Below are 10696 nucleotides of genomic sequence, written 5' to 3'. Positions count from 1 at the left end.
TCTTTATCTCTATCTTTTTCTCTATCTCTATCTCTATCTGTATCTGTATCTCTATTTCTATCTATATCTCTATCTATATCTCTATCTGTATCTCTATATTTATCTATATCTTTATCTCTGTCTCTATCTCTTTCTCTATCTCTATCTATATATCTATCTCGATCTCTATCTCTATCTCTATCTCTATCTATATCTCTATCTCTATCTCTATCTCTATCTCTATCTCTATCCCTATCTATATCTCCATCTATATCTCTATCCCTATCTCTATCGCTATTTCTATCATTATCTCTATCTCTATCTCTATTTGTATGTCCATATCTATCTCTATCTTTATCTCTATCTCCATTTATTTCCTATCTCTATCTTTGTGTCTATCACTATATTCATTTCTGTCTATATCTCTATCTCTATCTCAATATCTATCTCTATCTCTATCTCTATCTCTGTCTCTATCTCCATCTCTATCTCTATCTCTATCTCTAGCTCTATCTCGATCTCTATCTTTATCTCTTTCTCTATCCCTATCTCTATCTTTATCTCTATCTCTATCTCCATCTCTATCTCTATCCCTTTCTCTATCTCTATCTCTATCTCTATCTCTATCTCTATCACGCACAAGTGGATAGGGGTCGTTCCGTGGGGGACAATTCCTACCATGGCCTGGGGTCTTAGACTCGGGCGGATAGTAATTGTTCCGTAGGAGACAATTACGATCACAGACCGGAGTACGAATCTCAAGAGGAATCTGATCGTCTCGCTCGGGATGATACTGATTTCAGCTCCCAGATCTATCCTCAGGTCGTATAGGATCATCCTGGTCACGATGACTCCTATCACGAGCTCGAGGTCTGGAGTCAGGCAGAAAGTGGTCTTCGCGATCCCGGTAATGGCGGTCACGACCTCGATTCTCGAGTTGGTAAGTTCGTTTGTTCACCGCATCGATTGAACTAGTTAGACGGTTATCCATATTGGTAACTCGTGTATTCACATCACGAAAACCATTCTGGATAGCGTCTAACACGCGATCGATGTCCCCTTGAAAGGAGGTTGGTGGGACGGGGACAGACACCTCACGACCGTCTTGGGGATGGTCTGTCATCTGTGCGGAGACTCGTTTGCCTGAACGTACATGCATGCAATAGGACTGACAAATGAAGACGTCTACGATGGCGAAACGACTGGGCTAACAGGTTAAGCTCTGATACCAATTTGATGCACGCGACGCAACTCCAGAATCTCTGATTCGGAACCTGAAATTCAGCGAAACAATGGCAGAAGAGAGACATCAGCAGAATGAGAGCAGGAGAACAATGATGGACAGGTCAACACCGTCGAGAAACCCGCGACCAACCGATGCAAACCTGAACCTAGGTGAAGTTATTTTATTCAGATATGATAATGCTTCGATTAATTCTTTATCTGAATTTAACGGACTACCTGCACAGAATCTTTTAGAATTCCTCGATGATTTTCATATTAGATGTTCTTCCCAAAACGTTCCTGGACTATCTACAGAAATTTTGAAAATGAAGTATTTTCCTCTTACCTTAAAAGATAAAGCATTTTCATGGTATCGCAATCTAGGAATCACGTTCAACTCTTGGGAAGAGATGCAGGGAAAATTTCTGCAGAAATTTTACCCTCTCTCTAAAACTAATTTTTACCGAAGAGAAATTCATAACTTTCATCCCCATGAAGGTGAGGCTTTTAGTGAGTCATGGAAGAGGTTCAATGACTTGCTGAGGAAATGTCCCCATCATGGAATTGAACACTGTCAGTTAGCCCACATTTTCTATGAACCTTTATCAGATTTCATGAAAAATAAGGTTAACTTAGCCTCCGGGGGAACTTTCTATACCGCATATGAGGATGAAGTGTTTGATATTTTGGAGAGAGTTGTAGAAACTAACCTGCAGGAGATTGGAGCAAGTCAGAATATTAGGAACCTGCAGCCCAAGAGAGCAGGAGTTCTGCAAGTTAATGCTATGGAGGGCGAGCTGCAAGCGGGTTTAAGAGAAACCAACCAGAAATTGGAGGAGCTCACCTCCACCTTGAAGAACGTTTTCTTAGGTAACTTCCCCATCGTTAAGGCCAAAATTTGCTCTCTCTGTTTCAGCAGGGAACATGAAGACGGAGCCTGCCAAGCCATGGAAGAAGAGGTGAAAGCCTTCAACCAACCGCAGCAACCATGGGCAGGGCAAAAGAGGCCGAATTTCCCAAATGGAGAGACCTTCCACCAAGGGAGTAAGCCGGCAGCTCAACCTCCATTCCAACAAAGACAGCAATTCCAGTCCAGGCCCCAGCAGTAGTATCAGGTTCCCTCTCACAACCAGCCTGATTTTTCTACATTCACCCCCGTCATTTCAGATATGATAGAGAAGCAAAACCAAAAGTTGCGAGCGGAGATGGAGATGCGGATGCAGGTCATGATGGAATTTCAGACAAAGCAGATGTTGGAATCCCAGGAACAAATGAGGAACCTGTTGGAGAGATTTAGGCCTGCACCTTCTGAACACCAAGGTATAATTACAGAACTCCCTTGCACATCTTATAAATTTCCCATGAAACCTGTAATTAACCCATGCAACTTACATCATGTGCAACACTCCACTGATGATGAGATGAATGGAGAAGATCCTGAAGTTCTGGCAATCTCAAAGTTGAGAAATGGAAAGGAACTTCAAGACCCTTATCAGAATTCTGGAGAGAATTCTAGGAAGGGGAATGAGCCAAGAGAGGAAGAAAGAGAGGATCTTCCCTACGCGGAAGAACCTCTACCTTCTACAAGTGGGCAAGATGTTCCTTACCCTTCAGCTTTGAATAGAAAAAAACCTGTCCTTGATTATGAACATAGGTTATTAGAGAATTTTAAAAGAGCCACCATGACTCTTACTGTAGAAGACATGCTTAGGTGTGCACCCTCCCTAAAGAAATACCTTAAGGATGCTTGCACCACTAGGAAGCCTAGGGAAGTAGTTAAACTTTCTGAGAATGCCTCTAGCATTTTGAATGCCATCCCTATCAAAATGAGAGATCCCGGAGCCCCTTTTATTACATGTGAAATAGGAGGAAACACATTTTCTAAAGTTTTATTAGATACGGGAGCAAGCATAAGTATCATTCCAACAGCCTTATACGAGGAGTGTGGGTTTGGAGAGTTGGAGGAAATACATATGGACTTACTCCTAGCTGATAGAACTGTTAGGCAACCTGAGCGAAGGTTAACTGATGTCATGATCACTGTAGAGAACTGTGAAATACCTGTAGATTTTATAGTGACTGATGTGAAGATATCGGGGAACATTAGTTTAGCTCCTATAATCTTAGGAAGACCATTCTTAGTCACGGCGAAAACAATTATGGATTGGGAGAAGGGGACAGTAGAATTTAAGATTGGGAAAGAGAGAGTTCAAATTGACATATCAAAAATGATGAAGTGCCCCTTAGGAAGCAATGAAGAATTAAAACTGTGCACAGAAGATGAAGGAGAGGAGGAAGTGATAAAGGAATATGTCTCACATGTAGAGGGTAGAGAGCTAGATGAAGAGATCATGGACTCCCCTTCAAAGGAGGTAGGCCTAGAACTAAAACCTTTACCCTTATCCCTCAAATATGCATATCTAGATGAGAAGAAAACCCTACCTGTAATCATTTCTTCATCACTAACTCCTAAACAGGAAGGAGACTTGCTCAAGGTACTTAGAGAGCATAAGAACGCCATAGGTTGGACGTTTGATGATATTAGAGGAATTCCATCTTCAATATGTGAACATAGCATATTTTTGGAAGAGGAATCTAGACCTTGTAGAGAGCATCAAAGAAGGCTCAACCCTTACATGAGAGAAGTCCCTGAGATTATCACCCGCACTTGGCCAATACCATGAGCCTCTAGCACCATCTCGAGTGCCACCAAGGAGGCCGAACCCCTACCCACCTCATATACCACAGTCATCCTACTTACCGTTTGCGCCCTCATTGAGTTGTGTGGCACACGAGCCCCCTGCACACCATTCAAGACAACCGACCAAGCTGGCATCACGTGATTCATACATGTCCCCTGCTCACTATGGACAGCCCCCTCCACTAGTGTCAAGTACAAAAGAATCTGGGGAACCACTTAGCTCACAACATGTTAGGCAAACCAAGTGTGCCCATCATCAGCATGATGACATTGATAGGAGATGTCGAGACAATGCACCCACTAGAAAGATACATCTAGTGACTCCATTCATTACCTTAGCCCAACACATGATGCACCTTCACGGTTATCCCGTCGATATGTCATCCGACCGTTGAACGTCACAATATAATGAAAGGAGACGGTTCGTCCTCTCCCACGTTCACTTCGCACCCATCCTCACTATATAAGGGGATGGCATGCCCAAGGAACACCTTGGAGTCATTGTTGAAAGGTTTATTCACAATTCGTCTCCCCCCTATCGTAGAGAGTAGTGTAGGGGGTTTGGCTAGCCCCACCCCACATCGAGATCACTCTGTGGGTAGAGCCCACGTCTCTCCCGTCGAGATCACTCCGAGGGAGACGGGTTAAAGCGCAACGTCGAGATCACTCTGGTGCGAGGAAAGAGTTTCAAGAAGCCGCCGCCATCAAGAATTGAAAGAGGCCTTCGTCCAGATTACTCCGGGGGTCTTGGAAGATTCAAGAAGTGTCGCCGACACGTCATCAACTGGGGAAATCTGCTCCGCCGAGGGAGCACACCCCAGATCCATCAAGAACTCCTCTTTCTTGGAGGTTCTTGGTTTTTACAGTTCAAGAAAGCCATTTCTCGGTACCTTTTTCCACCCTTCCACCATTCCTGATCCATACCCCACCCTTCTCTTCATTCTTGATCCACCCCACCACCGTTCTTGAACATCCTCCCACATTTCTTGAATTTCCCCTCTTTCCCCCCCCCCCCCTTTTCTTTATTACTTCCCCTCGCCCCGTTTCTGGCTTCTACCACGCCCCACCCATTTTCTTGAACTTCTTGATCTGTCCCTTCACGTTCTTGACCCCCCCCCATCTCGTTCTTGATCCGCCCCTCCACGTTCTTGTACCCTCCCCATCTTATTGTTGATCCTTCCCATCACGTTCTTGAACCTTCCCATCTCGTTCTTGATCTGTCCCTTCACGTTCTTGAACCCCCCCATCTCGTTCTTGATCCTTCCCATCTCGTTCTTGATCCTTCCCATCTCGTTCTTGACCCTTCCCATCTCGTTCTTGATCCATCCCATTTCGTTCTTGGTCCTTTCCCCATCTCGTTTTTTACCCTTCCCCATTACCATTCTTAAACTCTCAATTCTCCCACACTTCTTTCCTCTTGATTTTTGGCCCCTCGCCCTCGCCTCCCGCTCGACCACCCTTCCACCGTTCATCACCCAGCGCCCGCGAGAGAAAGTACCCCTCCCGCGCGCCTCTCCGGCTGCCCCTGCAGGCGTCTGCGCGCCCTCGCCTACGACCACCGCGCTGTGCGTCCGCTCGCCAGTGCGCGCGTTGTGCTCCTCGCGCCGGCCCGTGCACGCGCGCACCAAACACCTCCGCGCATGCCCGTCTGCTGCCACATCCTTTGCCATGGTCCTAAGGTCGGTTGACTTGATCACCTCTTGCGCTCATCAGTCCGACGTTCGAGCGATCTCGCCAGAGTCGTCGACCGACACGTTACCATCTACACCACATCACCTGCCAGAACGAGATTTGATGCCGTGGATTAGCGGGACTTAAGGTTAGTCTCGTTTCCCCTCCATTTACCAGCATTATTATCTTTTCCAGTCTCGTCTTCCGCTATCACGTCCTCTGCCATTATTTTCATTACAATTCACAGATAGGATAGCCACCGTCGTCGAGTGTAGGAATTCTTGACGTTGACGGATATTCTTTGGCCTAGACGCCGAACACTCCAGGGCCGTCATATGCCCCTCATTGTCTAGACGTCTAGTTGATTTCGTGGGTCATTGGGAGTTTGATCTAGGGATCATTCTTCTCTTGTTGATCGGCACGGCCGACACCATTATCCGCCGATTCCCTCTACTGCTCATCCACTATTTTCCCGTGCATTGAATTACATCTCACGTCCTCACATCATAATTCCTGTGACGTAATAGGAGCCGATCGATCGGCGGCGTCGTATTACATCAGATCTCGTGGTCCGCATAACTCGGGGCACCGTAACAGTGAGTGCTGTCCGCGCGCCGATAGGCGGCGGTATCAGACCGGCTACCGGTGTCGCGGGACGGTGCTCCGAGAGGGCCGTAGCATTGCCTCTCTTGTCGGGCGACGGTTTTGACCGTCGGGGTGAGGTAGAACCACCGCGTTGAGCTCTCCGGCTCGATCGCGTCTCTATGGCCATCCCTAGGGAATCCTAGATGCCTTTTTGAAAAACGATGAAATGCGATGCGATGCAGATGCAGCTAGTGATGCGAATGCAGCGTCAGAGGGGCGCTGTGAGCAACCACAACCTGGCTCTGATACCAATTTGATGCAGGATGACATCGGGGACGAAGTCCGGCAGTCACCGAGGGGGTCGTACTCGGTGTCAAAAGCGTTTGTGCGCGACGACTACTCAAGGGTATTCGTCCAACATGCGTCTCCTACGGGAAAACCTACGATGAGATGCACGGGTGGGGTGTAGTATGGGTAGTTGCCGACAAGCGGTGGAGCGCCGATGGCTGGGTAACGGCGGGTCGCCCAGAGATGGGTAAGTAGACCTCGACCCTCGTCCGAGCGAACAAGGTTGCTACGGCGCCGATTGGGATGACTCCCGCCGGAGGTTGCATGCACGTGACGGGCGAACCGACTCGTACCAAACCAGGTAAGACTCTCAATAGTATGTAATTTTCACTCGATCTGTCACACTCACCTACGTCTAACCCGAGCACAGTGGAGGCAACCGAACGATACACTGCAGGGAAATAAAAGATGGGGCGGAATGGCATACCTCATTGTAGCCTCGTGGACATCCATCATCCTCTCGGTAGGAGATTCGGCTGATGCACCAACGACGTCGAGGGAGTACGTGTTCGACGGTGCAGGCAACGGTGCGCAGGTGGACCGGGCGCGGTGGCGCGGATGTGAGGGACCGGCGACAACCTGTCGTCGAGAAGGAGCAGCAGCGTGGGGGCGGTATTGCGCGAAGGGCGCGGCCCGGCGCGCAGTCGGCGTGGTGCGGCGGAGTGACCACGGGTGGCTGGCGCAGGGTACAATCAAACGTGGCGCAGGCGGGTATCACGCGCGCGGGTGGCAGAAAGGTACGTGGCGCGGTGTGGTGTAGTCACACGTAGCGGGCACTACCCCGTGGCGCACAGCAGGAGCCAACGGCCGGATAAGACGGGCGCAGCTCTGGAGGGCACGAAGTTGCGTTTTGGTGCAACAACGGCCAGAGGGTGAAGCGGTCTACCGAGGGTCAGGTAGAGCACCGGTAAACTTGGGGGCAGCAGACGGCACCGGCTCATCGGCCAAGGGGTTCAGGCATCGGGGTAAGCGGCGCCTGTTGGTAGGAAGTGGCGACGGTCACCACCCGACGTTGCTCGGAGCATCAGGCGGGACGTGTGCGGACGATCCTAGTGGTCAGTTCTGTGGTGGGTCTGCGGCTCTACGTAGTGGCCTCCACGGTGACGTCGTGGTGTGCTACGGGCAGGTCAGACACGGCCAGGAGATCTGGAACGGGAGTGACTCGAGCGGGGTAGTCAGCACGACCGTGTATGAGGCCGAGGGCACCGGGGCGCAGTCCACGACGACGGTGAGGGGGCAAGATCGAGATGGTAACTGAGCAGGCAGGGATGTTGCTCGACGGTGAGATTCAGAAACACCGCGGCATGCGGCGTGTGCAGTGAAGTGCGCAGTGGGCGACAAGGCGATGACGGTGCAACTCCGGCCAGCAGGCGACGGTAGCGGGAAACCACATAGAGTTGCGGCTATGCGGCGTGAGGATCCTCATCCACGAGGCTGGGTGCCCGGATGACGGGGTGCCGCGAAGGCGGCCTATGTGGTGAAGGCGTGACTGGATCCTCCTTCTTCCTCCTGCAGGTTCCTCTTCTCTGATCGGTTTCCTTCTCTTCAATGTGAAAAAAACATCTTCTTTCTCAAAATTCAACAATGTTGTGTTTTAGGGCATCCCTTCTTCCCTTATATAGGGGGAAGGAGAGGATGGCCCCTTAGAACAAAAGACAACACAACACAATAAAGAAGAAGGACTTGACCCTACGACCTTAGGGACATAAAACCGAGGAGAAGGACGAGAAATGCGAAGACGAGAACAGGGAGGGGGGAGGGGAGATCCTTATAAGGTCAAACCTCCCCCCTTACACAAGATCATGACGCGTAAGAAACAATAAGCGACGAAGTTCAAGACTGAAAACAACGAACAAATGAAGACGTAAAGGCGAAGACAAAGAGTCCGTTACCCGGAATACTTGAATCCGGGTGTACGTACCGTCGCCTTGGCTTGCGGAGCGGGCTGAACACGAACGGCTGGTGCTGTCGTGGACGACGGTGACGCCTCCGAAGATGTTTCCGGGGCTGTGGTTGGGGCTGCACCATCAACTCGCTTGCTCCTTAAGTGGGTGGACCTTAAACAAGGCAAGCGGAAGGTTAGTGATTATATAGAAGAATTCGAGGAATTTTGGATGCGACGCAAGTTCATGGACAGTCCGCAAGTACAAATCGTATTTTTCATTCATGGATTATGTAGTGAACTAGGAGTTAGAGTGCTCGAAAAGAATCCAGCTACTGTAGACCAAGCTTATAACTTGGTGGATAGTAACGAGTACACCATAGAGGACGTTACTCCACCACCCATGGTTGCCCCTAGGACAACCACAACAGCTCAAACAGGAAGGACAACGAGTAACTCTGGTAATGGCGGGGCACAGTTTGACACCACAGGGTCGTGACGCGAGGAGCCAGCATTGTCATCGAGCCCGCCACCGATCCGACACAATGAGCCGCAGCATCGATGCACAACCCCCGGTTCAGATATTCGGCGTGAAGGCACGCCACCTTCGGAGCGTTTGACTTGTTGTTTAAGGGGGCCCATTTCATCCTTCCTATATAAGGGAGGGGTGGGCGCCCCCCAAAAACACTCTTGATTTTCATTGAAAAATTATAACGTATTTGGAATTCCAAGAGTCACGTTCGTGGAGGAGAGGAAGAAGAAGAACAAAGAGGAAGAAGAGAAAGAAGAATGAAGAAGATGGAAGAAGAAGGGAGAGAAGAAGAGAGAGAGAGGAGAAGAAGGCCACCGCCGCCCGTGCACTGTCGCCCGTCGCCGTGCCGCCGTGCTCATTCTTGTGCGGCGCGTGCGACGCAACGCACTCCGCCGCGCCGTGCCGGACGCCGCTGCTTGTGAGCTTCGCTACGGGCGGCCCCCGCGGCCATCGCATGACCACCCCGCGCCGAAGGACGCCACCGACACTCCGCCTACGCCTGTTGCTGCCAGCCTCACCCCACTCCCTCGCGCTTGTGCGCTCGCCGCTGTCTCCCACGCGCTGCTACCCACAATCCTAGTGCGTCCTCCGTGCGACCCGCTGCCGTGCGCCCGCTCTGCACGCTGCCTGCGCCGCACCGTGCTGTTGTGGGCCTGCCCCGTGCGCTGTCGGCGCCTCACCGTGATCGACTGACACCGCTGTGCGCCCGCCACGTGCGCTGCCTGCGCGCCCGGTTGCCGCCACGCAGTGCCGCTGCGCAGTGCCTGCTCTTCCTACGCGCCCAGCACGCTGCTCGTGTGCCGCTTGTCTGCGCCACTACCTCGCCGCTCCCGCACCAGTCATACGTCGGCGTCCCACGGTCTTGCCATACTCTCCGGATCTCCATTGATACAAGATATCCGTCGCCAGCGCGACGAAGGTACTCCCCTACCCTTCTGCCATTTCGTCTCTTACGTTCTGCAGTATACTTTCAATTTGCCTCCTTAGCGCTCGGGTTAGACGTAGGTGAAAGTGAGACAAGGTGAGAAAACAATGATTTCAACGAGAGTCTTACCTGGTTAGTAAAAGTCGGGCGAGCCCGGCAGTGTGAGCATACTAGGGGATATTCCGTCGGCGACATACTCGCCCTCGACCCTCTTGGGTGAGGTTCGGGAGGTCCGTTTGACCTCACCAATAGTGACCTCGTCATCTCTTGAATGGCAACACTGCATCTCAGCACTCGCACGTACGACAGTAGGACTTTCACGCATCATCGTCATCAAGTATTCCTGTTCATCTGCATTGCTCTGACGATGTTGAACGTCATTGTCCGAACGAGATCCTGATTTGATACTGAGCCGCTACCCTCGGTGCCGACCAGATGACGTCTTGAGGATGTCCGGCATCATTTGGTTGGAGTCAAGGAACCACCACTATTACCAGAGTTATCCCACCTCCTAACACAACGGCGACGGAAGCACCAACTGCGTCATCCATTGTGTCCACAACCGAGCACAAGCCGCGACTCGAGAACCCATGCAGTGCTATAAATGCACTAGTTTTGGACATCGTAGGACCGAGTGTCATGGATAGATGATGAGTTCCCGGGCGCGCCCGGTTCTCGCTGTACCGGAAGGAGATTTAGAGGTTGACGAGTTCCCGGGAGAACTTCCCGAGGAAGAGGAGTACGTAGAACCATTAGGGTACATCCAAATTACTCCTATTACGTCCGCGCCGGCAGATCCCACAGTAAACCTACGGATTCAATGTAGCCACACGGCCGCCGGCAGTTCAA

General features: G+C 50.7%; 2 protein-coding genes across 2 annotated transcripts in view; both read right to left on the bottom strand.

Moving 5' to 3' along the window:
- Nucleotides 1–1957: 1957 nt before the first annotated feature.
- LOC144715927 (uncharacterized) lies at nt 1958–8548 on the bottom strand. The gene is made up of 4 exons (XM_078590935.1): nt 8430–8548; nt 2484–2571; nt 2234–2346; nt 1958–2140 (listed from the first exon to the last, which is right to left on the bottom strand). Exons 1-4 carry the CDS (start codon nt 8534–8536, stop codon nt 2116–2118), a joined length of 333 nt encoding a protein of 110 aa, XP_078447061.1. The 5' UTR covers nt 8537–8548; the 3' UTR covers nt 1958–2115.
- Nucleotides 8060–10696, bottom strand: part of LOC144715926 (kinesin-like protein KIN-13A) — a 22457-nt gene continuing 19820 nt past the window's right edge. The window contains exon 9 of the mRNA XM_078590934.1: nt 8060–8565. Within this exon, the coding sequence (XP_078447060.1) occupies nt 8552–8565 (14 nt within the window). The 3' untranslated portion in view covers nt 8060–8551. The remainder of the gene's footprint in view (nt 8566–10696) is intronic.

The sequence above is a fragment of the Wolffia australiana genome, chromosome 19, assembly GCF_029677425.1.
Source record: "Wolffia australiana isolate 7733 chromosome 19, ASM2967742v1".
Classification (NCBI taxonomy): domain Eukaryota; kingdom Viridiplantae; phylum Streptophyta; class Magnoliopsida; order Alismatales; family Araceae; genus Wolffia; species Wolffia australiana.
The sequence above is the reverse complement of the archived record's forward strand: the minus strand, read 5'-3'. Positions and strand labels throughout refer to the sequence as shown.

Coding starts and splice junctions, on each gene's coding strand:
- LOC144715927 (XM_078590935.1), bottom strand. CDS start 8,536: ATGGTGCAGCCCCAACCACAGCCCCGGAAACATCTTCGGAGGCGTCAC. Junction 2,572..8,429: donor CTCCGCAAGCCAAGGCGACG/GTACGTACACCC, acceptor GGTTAATTACAG/GTTTCATGGGAAATTTATAA. Junction 2,347..2,483: donor GGCCTAAATCTCTCCAACAG/GTTCCTCATTTG, acceptor GGGTGAATGTAG/AAAAATCAGGCTGGTTGTGA.